The sequence below is a fragment of the Periophthalmus magnuspinnatus genome, chromosome 5 (assembly GCF_009829125.3).
Source record: "Periophthalmus magnuspinnatus isolate fPerMag1 chromosome 5, fPerMag1.2.pri, whole genome shotgun sequence".
In the NCBI taxonomy this organism is placed as follows: domain Eukaryota; kingdom Metazoa; phylum Chordata; class Actinopteri; order Gobiiformes; family Gobiidae; genus Periophthalmus; species Periophthalmus magnuspinnatus.
In genome coordinates, this window is record NC_047130.1 from 17729570 (window position 1) to 17751338 (window position 21769).

Sequence of the window (21769 nt, forward strand, 5' to 3'; positions counted from 1 at the left end):
ATTATAGTATTTTATCTCTGTATCCTGTGTTGTCATGGTGATGTATAGTTAATAATATATTTGCCATATTTATCTTTTGTTTTTTAAATTTTATTTATGATGTAAGTATATACGGCCTATTTATGTTATGTTTTAAGTCAAATACTAATTTTTTACTATTCAATAAAGTCAAACTTTTTGCATTCGGTTTAAAAAGTCCTGTTTTTGTTCTCATTCTATTATCTGTTTTCTGGACATGACGTTTATTTAAAAAAACACACTGCAAAATGTAAATGGGTGTAAAATAAAAAAAAATAAAATAAAATTAAAAAAAATTAGTAGTAGTAGTAATAATAATAATAATAATAATAATAATAATAATAATAATAATACTATAATAATAATAATAATAATAATAATAAAAATAAATAATTAGTTGTTGTGATCAATAAAGCCCAGTTTTTGTTGTTTTTTTTCCGTTAATTTAATTTCTCAAAAAATTTGAATTTGTGCGTGTGTAACCACAGTTGCAGTGCTGAGTCTGACTATCCCTATATTCTTTTTACACCTGTGATTATGACATATTAAATAGCGCCATCTACTGGACACACTGTGTCAGTATCGGGGGTCTGTGTAATGCCTTAGTCGTCAAGGTGTGATCCATAGTTAAAGAAAAATATAAAATCTGTCAAATCTTGATCCCAAGATCAGCGGATTATGAGGCTAAAGTGAACAGCCTCCTCAGTGACACCACAGCCTATGAATTGCTGAAATGACACCCTACCCATGGGTACAAGAAGCAGATCATAGACTGCCTACAGAAGCTGGAGAAGGAAGAAGTCATTGATGGACAGTTGTATTACAGACTATATCCTGGCGACTGCATTCCTTGCATCTGTGACTTCCGGAAAATCCACAAACGAGAAGTACCCCAGGAGCCATCTGCTGTCGGGGGGCCAGAGACAAATTCAGCTTAGGACCCCCTGAAAGCTAGAGCCGGCCCTGCTCAGACCGATTGTATGCAGCATAGACTCCATCACATACAAGGCAAGGCAAGTCAATTTGTATAACACAATTCATACAAATTCATACAAAGTTATCCCAAAGTCCCATCAGTAAAATCTGGTCACCCTGGTCATTTGTATGCATCAGTAGCTATTGTAGTAGTAATAGTAGTAGTTGTAGTAGTGTAGCTTAGTAGTATAATTGTAGTATTAGCTTATTTCTTTGTTTATATATTCACTCACATGTAAATCCGACCACTTTTACGCACGTGTTGCGCAGGAGGAGCCATGGAGCTGGATTTCCCTGCACTTGCTCCAGAGCAGCAGGTGACTAAACAAATCCACCATCCACCATCTAATCCCCCTCTCTGCCCCGCATACCTCCACTCTCCTCCGGGACACTCGCCATGTCCTCCCCGAGCGCTGCGTCCTCCAACCTGCTCACATCTTTGGCACCGAAACGCAAGACGAAAAAGAAACATTTCGTACAACAGAAAGTGGAAGTTTTCCGAGCAAGCGATCCAGTTTTGAGCGTGCTGATGTGGGGTGTCAATCATTCGGTAGGTGCGTGCCAAATCTGGAAATAACGCAGTATTTTTTATCGCGTATTCGCTTAAATTAACTTTTTAAATCGTTGTTTTACGCAGATGACCGATTTGTGCCACGTGCCTTCACCTGTTATGCTGCTTCCAGACGATTTCAAAGCGAATACGAAGATAAAAGTCACCAACCACTTTTTCAACAAGTAATTTCCGTCTTATTATTTCATTTTCCTCGCCTGTCTGCTCCTTTACTTTGAGAAAATTCGGCTTATCTGCACAAATACAGCGACCTTTTGTGCGCAGTGAATGACTCTATGCTCATTACCCAGGCAAGCTATTAGGCAGGACAATAGCAACGGGGAACAAAGCCAAGATAAGAAAGTCATAATTGAACTGGCCTGGGCAATGGGAATTAGTATTGCACATGAATATACAGGAGGATGCAGTTTGTGGCTAAAGCCTGTGTCTCATTTATTAAGTAGAAATGAATTAATCACTATTTCATATAAGGCAAAACGTGCAAGATGAGTTTGAATGTTAAACAGTGGAAGAGGAAGTACTCAGGTTTGTAACTCAAGTAAAAGTACAGATACAGAGGTAAAAAGTTGCTCAAGTTAAAGTATTGCATGAGAAAATCTAATTAAGTAAAAGTACAGATACATAGGCAAAACGGTACTCAAGTAAAAGTAAAAGAATCACATGAAAAAATCTGCTTAAGTAAAAGTACAGATACAGAGGTAAAAAGTTACTCAAGTAAAAGTATCGCATGAAAAAATCTACTTAAGTAAAAGTATTTAAGTACCCATTTAGAAATACTTTCAGAGTAACAAGTAAGTGTTTATAGTGTTAAATGTAGTGCTATTGATTCAAAAAATTATATATATATTGGTCAGCAGCAGCAATACAAATCAATTTCTTACTTTTTCTTATGAATTTTGTGTATTTATTTTTGTTTTGCTCAAAGCCAAAGCTTGAACTCGAAAACTTTAGTCAGGATGTTTCCATAGACATGGTAAAAATAACCCCTCAAATCATATGAAAAGTACTTTTTACTTATCATTCCTGTTCAAAATGTAGTGGAGTAGAAAGTACAGATACTGCTCACAGATGTAGTGAACAAGTAAAAAGTATCCACTGTAAAATGTACTCAAGTAAAGTACAGAGACCTAAAAATCTACTTAACTACAGTACTTTACTACTTTTACTTCGTTATCATCCACCACTTATGTTAAAGGTGCACTATGTAACTTTTCTGGTGAGGATGGCGCCTGCTTGTCTGCTCGTCTCCATGGAGATGTTATTGCTTTGCCTGAAATGTTCCACACTTTGGTATTAAACTCATCCACATGCTGCGTTCTTAATGTGAATGAGGCTGATCTGACCTGTGACTTGGCCTGCTATTGAAACAAATTTAATGCCATACTGTGGAATATTCAAGGCAAAATAATATAATGAAAAGAAGAAAAGAAAAGTTCCCATGTGCAGCTTTAAATGGCTGCACATTTTGAGTATATAGAGGTGTCGAGGTTCTTTCAGTAATCCCATAATCCACTGAGGAATCCAGGCCGGCTAAAGTCCCATTTGAAAAGAACAATAAGATATGTTTTTCATCCGTGGCAAGTAGCGCTACTATAGAACTATTAAACAAAACTCAATTTGTAATTAAAATCGCAAGCAGTGATAAAGGGCCCTCGCAACGCTTCACTGGGAGGGCTGCCTATTAACCCTGGCTTGATATTTGATTCAAAATTGCTACTGGAAATAAATGTGTCCATCTAATTTTAATTTTGCAGGGGGCGATGGAGAGCCATTTTTAAAGATAAAAGTTTAATTCATTTATCATTATGTCAAGGTCATCAAAATACACAAATGCTCCGTAGGGTCTGTTTAAATCTGACGATGTTTGCAAAAGTTATTATGATTTTTATGCTTTCAAAATGGCCACTTCATTAAGAGTTCGTCATGACAACACCCTGAAATGTATGTAAATTATTTTAACAATTTTTGATGATGCTACTTCAGTTTGAAGTCTGTTGAATAAAAACCCTAGGACAAGTTCGTTAAAGTACGAGGTCTAGATTTTGGCCATCAGCATATTTTGATTAAAAATGGCCACCTTCACATCGGTCATAGGCTGTGTTAATTATTTTGGTGTCCATTTTACACATTTATGTCATGAGTCAACGGCCGTATAGCTCATTAGTCAGCAGCTGTCACGGTTGCTAGGCAACATAACATAAGCGATGTAATGAATGCGCATAGACAGCAGTTGACGTACGCTCCGTGGTGTAGGCCTGTCCCAGTTTGGTCGACGGAGGCTACTATTCGTTGGCCTGGTACTTCGAACGGTACTTCGAAGTGTGCAACCATCAAATTGGTCTCCACAAATGTTTTTGCTCAGGGTCACATAAAGAAAGTGTGTCCCAGATTTCAATCGATGTTTGAAGAGGCGTTACTGAGCTGTGTTTTAATATTTTTCACAGGTAAATATTGGCCTACCTGCAATTCTCCACAACAATATAGTACTAATACATGCGTGATGTGAGGGTTAGCTGTGCATTAAAAACATTATTGGGGGTTGTTTGAGTCAAATGAACTGTTAAAGCTTCATTATGTAACTTTTCTGGTGCAGGATTAGCCACATGCTTGACTCCCTGTAGATGTTACTGCTTTAGCTGTTATGTTCCATAGAATAGCATTAAACTTCTCTATCTCAGAGAAAAGCAGGTTACGTATTAGAGGCAAAGTTACAGGTCAGATCTGTGGAGAGGCGAGCTCATTCACCATAAGAATGCATGTTTTTCAACGTATTTCTGAGTGATAAAAACATGAATATTGATTAAAAGTGGGATAGATTGGTTTAATGTCATACTGTGGGGCATTCTTGGCAAGGCAATAACATCTCCATGGAGACAGAAGAGTTGCATAGTGCAGCTTTAATTGCTAAACACAACTCCGTTTTATTTGATATACAAAGGAAAGTCTCAAATCCTGCATTACATCTGATTCGTGTTGTTATTACTGTCAATCTCTTCTTCAGAGAAAACCTGCCAGGTCAGTTCAAGTTCAAAGAATACTGCCCCCAGGTGTTCAGGAATCTGCGTGAGCACTTTGGCATCGAGGACCAGGATTTCCAGGTATGAAAACTCCATAGAAAACAACACTGCAGTTAAGGCTGTGCAGTTTATCGCAAAAATATAATGCAGTATATTATCATTGTCATTATTATCATTGTAGTATCGGAATCGGGATTGAGTCTACTCCTTAGTATCGAAACCGAGTTTGAAATTTTAGTATTGTGACAACACTAATGGGTTGGTCTTAGTTTTGTCTTTTTTAAAATGTTGACCCACTTTGACTGCCACAATAAAATTGTTATCGCAAAATATAAAACATAGTTATCGAATGCTGCATTTTTTTCTCATTGTGCAGCTCTATCATGTTAAGGCAGGACTCTTTGTGATGTAAAGAGGTTTGAACATTGAGAACATGAGCAGGTTAAAGCCCGACCTGTGTTTGCTGATTTGCATTTCAGTCAGACACATTTCCATAGAGCAGGTGGACGCTCTGAGCCCGCCCACCTCGCCCGTGTTTATCAGGAGATACAGGGCACCACAGAGAAATTATTTTATACAAGCACTGTCCTAACAATAACCTTTGGGAGATCAGGGATGGGACAAGATCTCATAAAATAAAACTGACTCAAGATCTTACACAGGAAGTCTTGTGAGATTTTTTAAGGTTAAAGTTGCTGTACGCTTCCTGATATTTACAGTTTTAAAATTATTCCTCACTCACCTTCTGCTTTCTGATCATCCTCATTATGACCTGTGATGGTGGGTTTATAAAAGCGTATTGTGCATGTTTTGGGTTGGGGAAACCAATAGCTTTGCCAGCAAGACAAATTCTCATGATTTTTGTCTTGCTTGGCTCTGGCTGAAGTGTTTGCATGTGATAGGTCTGACCAATCACAAGGCAGCACTCTGGTTTGGGAGGAAGCCAGCGAAGAACGAACCAAAACAAATATGGCAACGCTGACAGACATACTTCAGTCTATTTTAGCAAAAATACTGTTTAGTTTGTGCAAAACTTGTAGATGGAAGTAGTTTGTGGAGGGTCAGACACCTGTGTTTTTTTCTCAACACAGGTGTCTGACCCTTGGTCAAAGCTGTTGAAACGCTTTGACCAATCAACGTGATGTATTGTTTAATGCCACAATCACTGGTTCTGATCAGTTCTGCTACTCCAGATTGACGTGCAGAACTCTATTCTATTCAACTGAATTTATTTTTGTAAAGTGGGAAAAAGAGAAACCTTGAGGAGAACCACAGTGAAGCAGAGATCCACTCTCATGGACTAAACCAGGACTAAACCAGGACTGAACCAGAGCTGAACCAGGACTAAACCAGGACTAAACTAGGACTAAACCAGGACTGAACCAGAGCTGAACCAGGACTAAACCAGGACTAAATTAGGACTAAACCAGGACTGAACCAGGCCAGGCAGCTGTAGATATGTCCAGGACTAATGGACATCCATTTGCAATTAGAGTTCAAAACTGTAAGTTCAAAGCCGCTCTACTAAGGGACAGAGGGAGGCTTATCTACAGTAAGGTGGGCGTCATCTTAGCCAGGTATTGAGTCATCCAGCCAGGTGAGGGGAGGGAGGGTCCAGGTCCATGGAACAGGATCAGGGCTTCACGTATCAATCTGAGGGACAGGTTAGGAACTGGAGTGTCTGGAGGAAACCTGGAGGTAACCCACTCAGACACAGGGAGAAACACTCAAACTCCACCTGGGAGTCAAACCCGGAACCTTCTTGTCGGCCTGGGACGAAATTGAAATTATGAGTGACAATTCTCATGGCCCAAATAATTCTGATTAACTATTGTATGATGATAATGATTAGAGTTATTATGGATATGAATAATTATAACTTTAACAGAGAATATTATGGATGAGCAGGACCGTCGACTGAAATTTTGAGGCCCATAGCAATAAGGCTCACATGGCCCCCCTGTAATACAAATTAAAAGGAAGAGGGTCCAATTCTGGGCCCCTAAGACCCTGTGGCCCCAGACAACAGACCCGTTTGTCCCTCTCTGTTGACTCCCCTGTGGATAAGTTGTTTTTTTTTTCCTGCACATTCTGATGATGTAATGTAATTATCTTTTTTGGCAATTATCGGGATTATATAAATTGTCCCCCGACCCTTTCTAATACGATAAATGATATTATTGCTTATACCATCCCTACCTTCTTGAAGCAGGAGTGTTGTACAGCCTGAAGCATGAGGCATAAAAGAGCCTCGATCTGTCCTTGGAACAGGTCAGTGAGCCTAGTGCTGAGAGAGCTGCTCTGAAGAGAGAGACTGCGCTCAGGAGTTGGCTCGGGTTGGACTGGAAACTCCTGTCCTCCAGAGTCCTCTGTTCCACCATCTTTTCCACAGAGTCCAGTACAACACATCACAAATTGTCCTTATGAGCCTCTGATGGCCCCCTTTTATCGCACTGCCCCTACACAAAGAATGGTGAAAAGGACACTGGACACTAGAGATTGACCAGAATGTTTTTTTTTTTTCCATGGCCGATGTCATTTTTTTAGAATCCAAAGAAACTGATAGCCTTTATCTTTGGGCAGGTTTTAATTACTTTCCCCAAATTCTGTACAAACCCACTCATAGCCTTTGTTACCGTAAACCTTTAAGAGAGCTCTAGTCATGTTTTGTTTTACTAAATGCATTTTATTACTATGTAAGTCTGAGCTGCTCCCTCTAAACACTAAACGTCATTTTGATGTATGAGTATCTTGAGATGGGTGATTTGGCCTGGGTTTACTACTTGTGTCCCTAGTCCCACTTTTGTTACGGGCTGCAGTTAACCGCCCTGGCTCTTGTCCCGGTGTTGTAAAAATCTTTTCTTTCATCACAAAAGCTTCCTGAGACTCTTCCTTCTTGTGTTGTCACAATCCTAAAATTTCAAACTAAATCTCGATACTAAAGAATAGACTCCATACTCAAGACTGATCCTGATACCACAACGATAATAAATAAAACACTGTTTCTTTAGACCAAGGGTTGGCAGGGGTATATATATATATATATATATATATATATATATATATATATATATATATATATATATATATATATATATATATATATATATATATATATATATATATATATATATATATATATATATATTTATATATATTTATATATATTTATTTTTTTATTTTTTTCTGTGGCCCTTTGGGTGTTAAAGGTTGCCGACCCCTGCTTTAGACAATAGAATAATATTTTCAACTTTAAATGGTAGTACTTTCTTTTTTATTCCCATGTGTCTTATATCTGTGTAATCCCTCAGTGTCCATTAGGTTCATCGTGGTCCATGGGCTTATACTAGTCTATGTGTCTCATACTTGTGAAAAATACAGCTCAAGATCATTTTAAAGCTTCAGAAAAGGTTCATTTTTGTCCTGTGAATGTGACTTTTTCAGCATCGATACCTGGTCAAATGAGTGTCTAGTTTCGATACTTTTGCCAACCCTACTCCATTCCAAAGTTCCTGTGTTTTAAAGCTGTAATTCTGTGGCTGTCCACCAGGTGTCTCTAGCCCGCAGCGCTCCTCATAAAGTGGAGGAGGGTCAGGGCGGAGGTTTGCTGCTCACCTCGTTTGACCGCACTCTGGTGGTCAAAGAAATTTCCAGTGAAGAAGTGGAGGAAATACACAACATTCTGTCTGAATACCACCAGGTAAAAGCCACTACAGGAACCAGGGCCAAAATCAATCAAAATCCAATCGAAATTTGAATTATCGCAATTAGCAAACCACTTAGTCGCTCTATTTCACTGTCGTTGCCGTGGGCACCGCCTAAGCATGGGGCGATATTCAAATTTTAATGATTATCTTGGCCAAAATAATTGTGATGAACGATTATATATATATATATATATATATATATATATATATATATATATATATATATATATATATATATATATATATATATATATATATATATATATATATATATATAAAATTATTAAAGTTGCTGACAGTTTAACATGTTCTGGATATGAATAATTATAATTTTAACCTTACAAATAAGTTCCATGTTTAAAGAGCTGTTATAGTCTTGTACTTTGTCATCAGTGAAAACAACTGCGATCTAGCAGAGAATATTCTGGACGAGCAGGGCCGTCAACTGAAATTTGGGGGCCTGGGGCAATAACACTCACTTGGGCCCCCCTCTAATACAAATTAATAGGAAGAGAGTCCAATTCTGGGGACAACAGACCCCTTTGTTTTTAAACTCCATACACCTTCACTAGAATCATTTTAATAATTTCATCCCTGGAACTGGCAATGTCTACTACAACTAAAGGTAAAAGGAGCTATTAACTTGAAAACTTCCACTTCCTCACTTTCTTTAACATCCTGATTATTCACCATGATGAGTTTATAAGCATGTTTCATAACTTTCAGAGGCCTGTGTGAAGTTATTATTTTGCAGTGTGAGTGAATGTGGCTCAGAATGACATGTACTGCACTCCCTCCCCATCTCCTCTCTGTTTATTCACTCCTTCCTTTTGTCACTGTATTTCTCCCTCCTCTCCTCTGTTTCTTTTCTTTCTCTTCTCTCCCTCTCTCCCCCTGTTCTTCTCTCTCCCTGTCTATCTCACTTCTCTCTCTTTCTCCCTCTTCTATCCTGTCCTACGTTGCTTTTCGCACCTTTCAGGGACCAGAGCGGTGTTTTGTCATCACGGTACAGCAACAACTAGCAAGCTAACCACAGATTTCCTGATTTGCAGTGATAAAATGCTTTCTAACTAGATGCAGACAGTACACAGCTGACTTATTTTGACCTGAAGACGTACGTATGTGATAATATCTGTACTGGGCAAGACACATTTTCCTCAAATTCATGGGGAAAAAATCCAGTATAGGACTTTAATCCACAGTATTTCATATGTGTTCTTTTTGAAGCATGTTTTAAATATTCATTTATGTGCGGAGGGTGTTATTATTTCAGCTTTTATTCAAATCCTCTTTTACCCATTGATTAAAGGAACAAAATAGACTTTATATAAGACTGAAAACATGTCTCTCCCACACAGCTGTTTCGTTTAACAGGCTGCGACCTACATAGTCCTCTGAGCGCTCTCCTCCTCCTCCTGTCTCTCTCCTCTTCCTCCTCTCTCTCTCACCTCTCTCTCTCCTCTTCCTCCTCCTCTCTCCTCTTCCTCCTCCTCTCTTTCCCTCTTCTCCTGTCTCCTCTCTCTCTCTCTCTCTCTTTCCTCCTCCTGTCTCCTCTCTCTCCTCCTCCTCTTTCTCTCTGTCTCCTCCTGTCTCCTCTCTCTCACTCTCCTCCTCTCTCTCAATTTCTCTGTTTCCTCTCCTCTGTTTGCTCTCCCCTTCTCTTCCTCTCCTCTGTTTCTTCTCCTCTCTTCCTCACCTCTGTTTGCTCTCTTCCTCTCCTCTGTTTGCTCTCCTCTCCTCCTCTCTTCCTCTCCTCCGTTCCTTCTCTCTTCCTCTCCTCTGTTTGCTCTCCCACTCTCTTTGTCTCCTCTCTTTGCTCTCCCCCTCTCTTCCTCTCCTCTGTTTGCTCTCTCTCTCTTCCTCTCCTCTGTTTGCTCTCTGTCTCTTCCTCTCCTCTGTTTGCTCCCCCCCTCTCTTCCTCTCGTCTGTTTGCTCTCCCCCTCTCTTCCTCTCGTCTGTTTGCCCTCCCCCTCTCTTCCTCTCCTCTGTTTGCTCTCCCCCTCTCTTCCTCTCCTCTGTTTGCTCTCCCCCTCTCTTCCTCTCCTCTGTTTGCTCTCCCCCTCTCTTCCTCTCCTCTGTTTGCTCTCCCCCTCTCTTCCTCTCCTCTGTTTGCTCTCCCCCTCTCTTCCTCTCCTCTGTTTGCTCTCTTCCTCGTCTGTTTCCTCTTCTTCTTCTGTCTCTTCTGACTCACTGAGGCTGTGGCCATGGAGACGGTTGTAGTTTGATAAACAGTGACTCATGGCACAGAATGAAAGATGTGTTTAGTTATCAGATGCACTCTCTATTTTTCACACAGTTTATAAAAAACAAACTACTTATATTTTAAATGATCAAAAGTCCCCAAAATGGCGCTCATGAGTAGCTGGTACCAGGGTCAGAAAGTTCACAGCTCAAATCATAAAAGCTGATAAAAAAAAAATAAAATGTCTTGTCTATTTTTTCTGCCAGGTTAAGTTCATCTACTCGTCTCCATGATGATGTCATTACTTGACTGAATTTTCCCACTATATGGCATTAAACATATCTGTCTCCATGGAGACGAGCAGTTGGTGGGTTATATCTGCAGAGAGATGAGTCCACACTTTTCAAGGTCTTTTTGAGCAGTAAAAGCCTGCAGTTGGATTAAATTTAATGCCATACTGCGGATCCTTCGAGGCGAAGCTGTAACATCGCCATGGATACAAAAGGTGGCAGAAAAGTTTCATTGTAGTTCTTTAAGAGAGTCTTGGAGTTAAGTTGGACGATCTATCCCTCATTCTGTTTAAACTGTTCCTATTGTTGTGCCTTGTTTTTGTGTTAAGATATGATGAAGCTTAACAGATACGTTTAAATGCTACCCCGTGGAACATTTCAAGCAAAGCAATAACATCTCAAACGGGTGGTTGATCCCTCACATGAAAAGTTGCATACTATGGCTTTAAAGGTCTTATATTACTCAAAATGGACTCTTGTGAGCTTTCAGTCATGTTATAATGCTGTTACATTCTCAAAAACAGACCTGGAGTTGTGTTTGTTTCATTCACACATGTTTGAGTAACACTTTATTATTAGTCTGTCACATCTCCAAAGCTCAAAATGCTCTGTTCCACCTTGTGATGTCATGAAGTGGGAGTTTTCGAGTTAACCGCTATCTTTTACCTTTAGTTTAGTAGAGATTGGCAATTCCAGGGCTGAAATCATCCAAATGATTCTAGTGAAGGTGTATGGAGTTTAAAAACACAGTGGAGCACTTCCTGTATTACCACATGATGACATCACAAGGTGGAACAAATTGTTTTCTGTTTGAGAGAAAAACTCATCTTAAATATGCAGGGTTTGTGTGTTAAACATGTGTGAATGAAACAAAACACAACTCCAGGTCTGTTTGTGATGAGGAACATTATAACATAGATCATAAAACATTGTAACATGGGCCCTTTGAATAAATGTCCATGTTGTTGTCCTCTCCTCTGTAGCACGTCGTCCTGTTCCACGGCTCCACGCTGCTGCCTCAGTTTTTGTCCATGTACCGAGTGTCTGTGGAGAATGAGGACACGTACCTGCTCGTGATGAGGAACATGTTCAGCCATAGACTCAGCCTGCACCGCAAGTACGACCTCAAGGTACAGAACAAGACCAGAACAAGACCGGGCGAAACAATTACAACCTTAAGGCACCGAGAAATTATGCAAATTGGTGGGTTTCAGATTCGAGAATGTGATGATGTCATACTCTCAGATGGGGACAAGAGACAGTTTTTCCTGTTAATAATATTGTACTTTGTCATGATGTGTCCAAAAGGTAAATGCACAAATGTTTAGGCCATAGACTGTATTTATAAATGGACATAGCTAACCTGCTAGCCATCGCGTTCCAAACAGAGGCGCGCTTCCGGGTCCAGTCCCTCTCCTCCTCTCCTCCTCTCCTCTGTTCCCTCTCCCTCTCTCCCACCTGCTCTATTCTGTTCCGTCTCTCTCTCCCCCTCTCCTCTGTTTCCTCTCTTCTGTTCCCTCTCCCCCTCTCCTCTATTTTCTCTCCTCCTCTCATCTGTTTCCTCTCCTGCTTGCCTCCTCTCCTCTGTTCCCTCTCCTCCCCTCCTCTGTTCCCGCTTTCCTCTATTTTCTCTCCTCCTCAACTCTGTTTCCTCTCCCCCTCTCCTCTGTTCCCTCTCCCTGTCCTCCCCTTTCCTCTGTTCCCTCTCTCTGTCCTCCTCTCTCCTCTGTTCCCTCTCCCTGTCCTCCCCTTTCCTCTGTTCCCTCTTGCCCTCTCCTTTGTTCTATCTTCCTCTCTCCTCTGTTCCCTCTCCCTCTCTCTTCCTCTCCTCTGTTCCCTCTCCCTCTCTCCTCTGGTCCCTCTCCCCCTCTCCTTTGTTCCGTCTTCCTCTCTCCTCTGTTCCCTCTCCCTCTCTCCTCCTCTCCTCTGTTCCCTCTCCCTCGCTCCTCCTCTCCTCTGTTCCCTCTCCCTCTCTCCTCCTCTCCTCTGTTCCCTCTCCCTCTCTCCTCTGTTCCCTCTCTCCTCCTCTCCTCTGTTCCCTCTCCCTCTGTTCTCTCTCCATCTCTCTTCCTCTCCTCTGTTCCCTCTCCCTCTCTCCTCCTCTCCTCTGTTCCCTTAATCCACTCTACACGATCTTGGGGTTTTTATTTGGATATTTTATCCATAAATCAACATGAACATTAATAACAGTCCACTGAGGCAACTTCATTTCCCGCAGTTGTTGCAGCTGGTGTTAGAAACAGGTTTGATTGACAGCTTTGTGAAGCGCCCGCTTGCTGCTAAACCAGCGATGCAGGCGGGAAGTGGAGTTACCTTCAACAGATTGGCTCTTTGGTTGCTATGACACTCGCGGTTGGATTCCAAATATTGACCTCTGCTCCAAATTCATAGACGTTATATTACACTAGAGATGGTTGCCATTCTCTCTGAATGGAACGAGGGTCTGCGGTTGTGCACAGAGACTATTTAAGCATCATAAGTAGAATTGTAGGAATTTGATTTGACCAGATTTCATCTCTAGCTGCACTGTGATAAAACAAAAGAGCTTAAAGTGGTTTGGTAACAGTCACTTTATGATCGAGTGAAATGGTTTTTATCTCCACAGGGCTCTTTGGTGTCTCGGGAGGCCAGCTGTAAAGAGAAGGTGAATTTTTTTTATTTTTAGGTTAATAATAATAATAATAATAATAATAATAATAATAATAATAATAATAATAATAATAATAATAATATGATAAATACATTTGTTCATAAGAAATTTAAATATCACCAACAATGACTAACAAAGAGGTTAGTGCTTCCAGGAAACAGGAGAGGAAGATCAAAGAGGACCTTAAAGTGGGTATTATGCAAAATTGACTTTTTGGAGCTTTCTACCATGTTGTAACATTGTTTCCTCATCTAAAACATGCCTGATATGGTTTTATATGTCGTCCATGCATGTTTGAGTAATTTAGGGATCTGTCCTGGACCCTATTTGAATTTTTCCTACAGTTTGCTTTACAATCCTGCCCACAAGCCTACATCACCCATGCTCTCACACGACAATTCTCCATAAATAAAAATATACAAAAACATGACACAAAACAATACACTACAACTTCACAAACCTGATGTGATGTGCAGTAGTTTCATTAGCGGGATGCACACTGATTGTAATGCAATAGTGCTCTGAAGGGGAGTGACTTAGTGTGAAGAGCAAAGGGGAGGAGACTCAGAGCATGAAAAACAAAACTGGAACTTATAAAACATGTTAATGCATTATTTTGGTGAATATAGCATTTTCAAAACAATAAAAGGAAACATGGTGATCTAAATATGTTATGTGTTACAGTTAATACCCCACAGAAGTAAAATACTAAACAAAATATACACAATTAGACATAAATAGTGTGCGTTTTATTTCTGAGATGTAGCCGACACAGTTATAAAAACATCTGAGCTTTTTGTTCGGCCTCATGCGGCTCTGACCCAGATTCAAAATGGAGGATTTCAAAAGTGCGTCAGAATCATTTGATCTGCATCGACATAAAAGTAATATTTGATTAATGCACTTCTGTTATGTTACTGCAAACCAAGAGACTTAAACGGTAAATATAAGAGTTCATATGTTTTCATTTCTTAAGCATTTTGCATGTTGGGCTCATGATCAAGTTAAAGGTGGACTACGTAACTTTTCCGGGGAAGAGTTTGCCGCCTGTCTGTCTCCATGGAGATGTGTTTTTTCTTTGTCTAGAATATTCCACAATATGACATTAGATCTATCTATCTGTCTGTCTGTCTGTCTGTCTGTCTGTCTGTATGTCCTTCCGTCTGTCTATCTATCTGTCTGTCTGTCTGTCTGGCTGGCTGGCTGGCTGGCTGTCCGTCCATCTGTCTGTGTGTCTATCTATCTATCCATCCATCATCTGTCCATCTATCTATCTATCTATCTATCTATCTATCTATCCATCTGTCTGTCCATCCATCCGTCCATCTATCTATCCGTCTGTCTGTCCGTCCATCTATCTATCTGTCTGTCTATCTGTCTGTCTATGCGTCCGTCTATCTATCTATCTACCTACCTGTCTGTCTGTCCGTCCGTCCGTCTATCTATCCATCTATCTATCCATCGAGCAAGTGAGATCACTAAGCCAATTACTACTACTACTACTCATAATAATAATAATGTAATTAAATAAAGGCAATATAGTTTAATGCCATACTGTGGAACATTCCAAACATCTCCATGGAGACAAGCAGGTAGCACATCCTCCCCCAGAAAAGTTACATAGTGCACCTTTAAATCAGACCTATTCTACAAAATGAACTTTTAAAAGCTTTTCAATTTTATGTAATGTCGTTTCTTCTCATTGAGCCTCTGAAGTTGTATTTGGAGTGATGCATCTTTGAGTAATATTTAATCGCTTATTTTCAAGACGCCATTTTGCAGATTTAGCCCCGTTTAACCTCCAGCGGTACACGCCCACTGTGACGTATGCACTTCCTTCTCCAGTTTTATTTTCTTAATCGGTGATACTTGTAGGATTCAGCAGCATCATGTAGTCATTTTTGCACAAATGAAAAAAACAACAACTGCTACTCGCTAGTGTGATGTGCAGCTGTCCATAGGGGGCGCCGACAGCTACACGGCTCTTTGTTGTGATGACGTTTATGACGACGCCAGCTCCCATTGGGCACTGTAAGATTTCGAACCTCAAAGTCAGGGGATTATTTTCTTTTATTAAGTCGTTTTAGATGAATATTGTGATTTAAAATGTGCATATTATAACATAATAATCCACAGGTGTCAGAGATTATAACTATAGAGACACAAGCACAATATATCTGCTTTTCTGCAACAGTTTAAGATTTTTTTGGAATCTTAATTATTTCTCAGTAGTTAAAACGCCCGTATGTCGTCTTTTATATTTGTTACATAGTCTGGAGTACAATGGAGATGTTCAATTTAACATCATAAGAAATAAAAGCTGAAGTATTTGTTGCGTTTGTGTTTTGCAGGTGAAAGAGCTGCCCACGTTTAAAGACATTGACTTTAAGAATAACCTACAGAAAATCTACATGGACGAAGACGAGAAGGAGAAACTCATGGACAAACTCAACAGAGACATCGAGGCAGGACTCAGCTTTTTCATTACATTTATATGAAGCTTAATTAAACTGAAAATTGTATCTTTTTAGCAGTGGTTGGATATAAGTGTGTCTGTGTGGAATATGTCAAATCCTCCAGCTGAGGTTGTCCTGACCAAGACTAGCTCAAGATCAAGGAGATGGGCTGCTCCAGTGATATTGAAGGATGGGTCAAATACAGGGACAATTAAGTGTTCCTTAACAATAGACTTAATAAAGAAGTGGACTAAGTGAGTGTGACATTGCCCACAACGTTCGGCTCCAGTCAAATTAAGCTCATCAAGGCTAAAGCAGTTATAGGGGCCAATTTGGAGCCGAGTTCCATATTTGTAATTCCGACCGTGAGTATCATAGCAACCAAAGAGCCAATCTGGAGCGAGGCTGTTGAAGGTAACGCCTCTTCCCGCTCGCACCACAGGTTTAGCAAGGAACAGACACTTAGCAACACAGTCTCATTATTTCGTGAAATTTTTTGTGTGCAGTTTTTCATGCTTTTTTACAGTGTTTGAAGGCACATTGTGTTCTGCATCCTGATTGGCTGAGGGGCTGTAGACCATTGTCCATCAGTCTCCTCCGTGCCATGTCTCCTGTACAGTACAGAATGTGTTCAGACAAATTTACATAAATGTTGGATCGCAGTGTGACTCTGAAGTGCTGTATGTTTGCAAGTTTTCTCCCTGACAAAACCCACAATGTCGATGAAACGTTCTGCACTGACAAAGGCGCCTACGAAGGTTTGAACTTTAAGAGAGTTTAAACAAGAGAGAAATGTGAGAAAATGTTAGTGTCTGTGTGAGAAAAGTGTATAAAGTGTGTGGTGAGGGGTTTTACAGCTGCAAAACATATAGAATAATTGTAAAAAATAAAGCTGACTACTTCAGGGATTTCGCCTATTGCGGGTTATTTTTAGAACGTAACCCCCGAGATAAACAAGGGACCACTGTATTAATGTTCATATCTTGATTTACAGACACAAGCGTGAAATAAATACATCAGGATCATGTAGACCAAATTAATGCGAACATTTTTAGACCAAAATGATGAGTCTGACAGCAGCAGTTACAGAGAGAGGGCCCACAGTTTTTCAATAGAAAGTGAATTGGAGCCAGAGTCAATAGAGCTGGAAGCGCGCCAAGGCTAACAGGTTAGCTATGTCCATTTATATATACAGTCTATGACTTTAACCTACAGTATCTTAACTATACCTTAAACTGGAGAGATATCTAAAAACTACCAAAACAGTCCTTTGATGTTGTTTTGTTTTTTTAAAGCTTCACTGTGTAATTTTTTCAGTGAAGAGTTTGCTGTCAGCTTGTCTCTATTGAAATGCTATTGTTTTGCCCAGAATGTTTTACAGTATGGCATTAACATTGTCTATCTCTATAGCGACAAGACTCCATCAGGTAAAGTTACAGGTCAGATCTGTGGAAAGGCGACTGTGCTCGTTGTAAGAATCCATGTTTTCAAGCTATCTGTTAGCAATAATAAAACCTGTAATTGAATAAATGCAAGATAGGTAAGTTTAAAGTCATACTGTGGAACTGGGACAAGCATGTAGCGGATCCTCTTCTAGAAAAGTTCCATAGTGCAGCTTTAATAATGAATGTTACCTTTCTCCTCTGTAGTTCTTGGTGCGTTTGAGGATCATGGATTACAGTCTGCTGCTGGGGATTCATGACATTGAGCGGGCAGAGAGAGAAGAGACAGTGGAGGAGGAGGAGGAGAGTGAGGAAGAGGAGGAGGACGAAGAGAACGCTCCGGTCCAGTACTCCAGCTCTCCGGAGGGAATCGCGGGATACATGAACTCATTCAAACCTCTGGGGCCCGGAGAGTTTGACCCCTATGTGGACGTGTACGCCATTCAGAGCGCAGTGGGTAAGACTGTGTGTTCTACTGGGCTAAGGCTCAGTCAACTTAAAGGTTTTATATTACGCAAACTTGACTCGTGTGAACTTTAAGTCGTGTTATAATGTTGTTACCTCCTCAAAAACAGACCTGGAGTTGTGTTTTGTTTCATTCACACGTTTGAGTAACACTTTATCATTAGTCCGTCTACATCTCCAAAGCTCAATGCTCTGTTCCACCTTGTGATGTCATGGTAGTTTTTGAGTTAACAGCTCCTTTTACCTTTAGTTCAGTAGAAATGGACAATTCTAGGGCTGAAATCATCCAAACGATTCTAGTTAAGGTGTGTGGAGTTTAAAAACACAGTGGAGCACTTCTGGTATTATCACATGACATCACAAGGTGGAACCGAGTGTTTTCTGTTTGAGAGAAGAACTCAGCTTAAATATGCAGGATTTGTGTCTTAAACATGTGTGAATTAAACAAAACACCACTCCAGGTCTGTTTGTGATGAGGAAACAACATTAGAACAGATCAGAAACATTCATAATATGGGCCCATATCCTGATCAGATCAGTCGATGCTCTGAGGTCTGAGGTCCAGATCCAGCTCGAAGGACCTAAGACGAGACTTAAAACCAGGGTGGACAGGTATGGAGGGGCTGTTCTCCAAAAAGCCCCTCCAGACACACACACACGCACGTCCCAACAGCCCACGCACACACACACACGTACGTCCGAACAGTCCCTCCTTACACACACGTACATGCACACATACACATCCGAACAGCCTCTACACACGCGGACACATACACACACGTCCGAACAGCCCCACAGTGGAGTGTTTTAATTCTCGCCTTAAGACCCACTTTTATTCTCTGGCTTTTCACACAGTGTCAGTTGTGTCTCCTCTGTGTCTTTTATTGGTCTGTTTTATTGTTTTATTTATTTTTTACTCTCTGTTGTTTTTATTATGTTTTTATTGTATTAAAATGTTCCTTTTATTTCACTCTGTGCAGCAGTTTGGAAACAGTGTTTATAAAATGTGCCATAGACGTAAAGCGGATTGAATGTTATGACTAAACTAAATATGACAGTAAAGGAGACATATTATCCTCAATGGGTTATAATGGTTTTCCAAGAGCTTACTCACAGCTGTGTTTGGATTCATTCAGGTTTTAACATAGACTCCGTTCAATTTGTCCTCACACTAGGAGGTGGGGGATGTTTTGAGATATGCAAAATTAAAATAGTGAGTATATTGTTTATAACTGAAACTTTTTTTAATGACCTAACATGAGAATGAAAGGAGCATGTAATGGTCTACTCTGCCAAACAAAAATATAAAGAGATATTTTAGGAGATTCCTGATGTGTTCTTAAAATATTGTCTGAGTCAAGATCATGTAAAAATAGATTAAATTCAATGTATTTTTGTAAAGCCCAAAATCACAGCTGCAGTCGCCTCTGAGGGATGAACAACATCAATGATTTAACCAACAGAAAGTTTGCTCAGTAACAGACAGATTAGCTAATATTCATAGAAAACAAGCAAATGGAGAAGTGTTCCAGAGCGCCCCCTGTCTCTAGACTCTAGTCCTGCAGAAACAAGTCAAAGAAACTGTGGGAAAAAAGGAAGCCACAAGAAGAAGCACAGTGAAGGAGAGATTCACTAACCAGGACTAAACCAGGACCAAACCAGGACTGAACCAGGACCGAACCAGGACTGAACCAGGACCGAACCAGGACTGAACCAGGATTGACCCAGAACTAAACCAGGACTGAACCAGGATGGGCAGGCTACACATGTGTCCAGGACTAACACACATCCATTTGCAGATAAAGTTCAGATCTGTTGGACCAGAACTCACTTAAGATTAAGGGACAGAGGGGGCTCATCCAGGAGTGGGTCTTCCAGCCAGGTGAGCGAAGGGGCGGAGCCGGGTCCACAGAACAGCATCAGGGCCAATCACAAGTCATGCTACTGTTCCCTCTGCACTGACATGTTCATTTTTGTCAATATCACCCACCTTAACTTACAAATTTCACTGTAATTTATGTTTTTGTCTGTCTTGGTCTAGACTCTCCGAGGAGGGAGGTGTATTTCATGGGTCTAATTGACGTTCTGACTCAGTACGACACAAAGAAAAAGGCCGCTCATGCCGCCAAGGCCGTCAAACACGGGGTAAGATACAGGGATGTCGTACCTCGGGCTGGGTGATTTCAACTTGGAAAGACTCAGACTCGGCAGGAGACAATGTGATGAAGGGCGTGGCCAATTAGATGATGTTTAGGAGATATCTTCCTCCAGGGGTCTGGACACTGGAGGTGGTAGAGGTGGGGTGTGGACACTGGAGGTGGTGGAGGTGGGCTCTGGACACTGGAGGTGGTGGAGGTGGGGTGTGGACACTGGAGGTGGTGGAGGTGGGGTGTGGACACTGGAGGTGGTAGAGGTGGGGTGTGGACACTGGAGGTGGTGGAGGTGGGGTGTGGACACTGGAGGTGGTAGAGGTGGGGTGTGGACACTGGATATGGTGGAGATGAGGCCAGGGTCTGGACACTGGAGGTGGTAGAGGTGGGGTCTGGACACTGGAGGTGGTAGAGGTGGGGTTTGGACACAGGGGGTGGTGGAGGTCTTAGCAGCCAGGACTAGACTTTCTTCCCTATTGATTTATATTAAACGGGGGCCCAAATGAGACTTCTTGCCTCGGGCCCCCATATTTCTGTCGATGGGCCTGCTTGCATTTGTTCAAGTACAGGTGTTTTGAATACCTTGAAGAACTCACATTCGAGGATCACCTCCACAGATCTGAACTGTAACTTGACCTGGTGGCACCGCCCATTTGTCTCCCCGGAGATAAATACGTTTATGCCATACTGTCGAACATCTAGTCAAAGCAATAACATCTCCACTGTTCCCTTACTCACTTACTTAGTTACAGTATTTGGCTACTAAACTGAATACACATTTTGAATCTGATGTCTGGTAAATGTAATAATAATTTGTGTGTTTGTGTTGCCAGGCAGCAGCTGAGATCTCCACTGTGAATCCAGAGCAATACGCCAAACGATTCAAAGACTTCATCACAAGCATCTTCGCCTGAGAATCAAACTTTAGACCTCCAGAAGCTGTGCCTAGGGCCAAAAGTGCCATTTTAATCAACAGAATACTGCAATATTGAATTTAATGTCGTCCTGTTTTACTAAGTGTAATTCTAATCTAAAAGTCAGCTACAAAGGTACTCGAATCTGTGCCAGACATAGCACTAGATTTATTCTGCCGAATGTGGTGTCTTGCCCAAAGACACAAGAACAATGCTGGTTGTCAGAATTGAACTCCAGACCTGAAGTTGAACCAAATGTCTCTCCTATTTACATATTTTTAACATTGTAGTCAAACCTACATGTAGTTATTTTGAAAACATGACTGTATTTTCCGGACTATATGTCGCTCCAGAGTCGCACCGGCAAAAAAAATCAAAACATATATAAGCCGCACTAGACTATAAGTCTCAGTTTTTGGGTAAATTTATTTTACAAAATCCGAGACCAAGAACAGACATTCTGAACAACTCCGCCAGCTTTGGAAGTAGATGAATTGCCGGTCCAGAAGTAGATGCAGCCATACTGGTACACAGGCCTACAGTGCCCTCGCACAGTTGTCAATGTGACAATAACGAAGATGTGAAATTATATATTATAATAATTTCACATATAAGTCGCATCTGAGGTTAAGTTGCACCCTCGGACAAACTGTGAAAAAAGTGTGACTTATACTCCAGAAAATACTATAAGTTTTTGCTTTTTTTTCTCTAAATTAAACTTAAGAATAATTTTTCAGAAACTGGTTTAGTTGTTGCTAATAGTAATTCTAAAAGTATTCATTTATAAGGTGCTGTACCCGATTTTTACTGTTTTACAAGTGTGAAAAACAGAACTAGTTCATTGTAAACAATTTGCAGCGGTCCAATGTTATTCCTCAGTTACCTTATGCGTTCAGACCATCTTAAGTACACACCATGATGTGTTTATAAAC

The 21769-nt window shown here is 40.6% G+C and overlaps 1 protein-coding gene across 3 annotated transcripts; it reads left to right on the top strand.

Annotated features, from left to right (window-relative positions):
- The first annotated feature begins 1390 nt into the window (after positions 1 to 1390).
- On the top strand, positions 1391 to 20891 carry LOC117371031 (phosphatidylinositol 5-phosphate 4-kinase type-2 gamma-like). Of its 3 annotated transcripts, none has more exons than XM_033966615.2 (10): positions 1391 to 1543; positions 1631 to 1728; positions 4566 to 4662; positions 8132 to 8281; positions 11744 to 11890; positions 13366 to 13404; positions 15762 to 15875; positions 17516 to 17765; positions 19815 to 19918; positions 20757 to 20891. In XM_033966615.2, exons 1-10 carry the CDS (start codon positions 1391 to 1393, stop codon positions 20835 to 20837), a joined length of 1233 nt encoding a protein of 410 aa, XP_033822506.1. In that variant the 3' UTR covers positions 20838 to 20891. The 3 variants fall into 3 exon arrangements, with proteins under 3 accessions (XP_033822506.1, XP_055077840.1, XP_055077841.1); XM_055221866.1 differs by having other exon boundaries at positions 1393 to 1547; XM_055221865.1 differs by lacking the exon at positions 8132 to 8281 and having other exon boundaries at positions 20757 to 20848.
- The last annotated feature ends 878 nt before the right edge of the window (positions 20892 to 21769 follow it).

What these genes read in the sequence shown, in the direction of transcription:
- LOC117371031 (XM_033966615.2), top strand. Translation starts at nt 1,391, where the DNA reads ATGTCCTCCCCGAGCGCTGCGTCCTCCAACCTGCTCACATCTTTGGCA. An exon ending in TCGAGGACCAGGATTTCCAG is followed by an intron (nt 4,663 to 8,131) that starts GTATGAAAACTC and finishes GCTGTCCACCAG; the next exon opens with GTGTCTCTAGCCCGCAGCGC. An exon ending in AACTCAACAGAGACATCGAG is followed by an intron (nt 15,876 to 17,515) that starts GCAGGACTCAGC and finishes TCTCCTCTGTAG; the next exon opens with TTCTTGGTGCGTTTGAGGAT.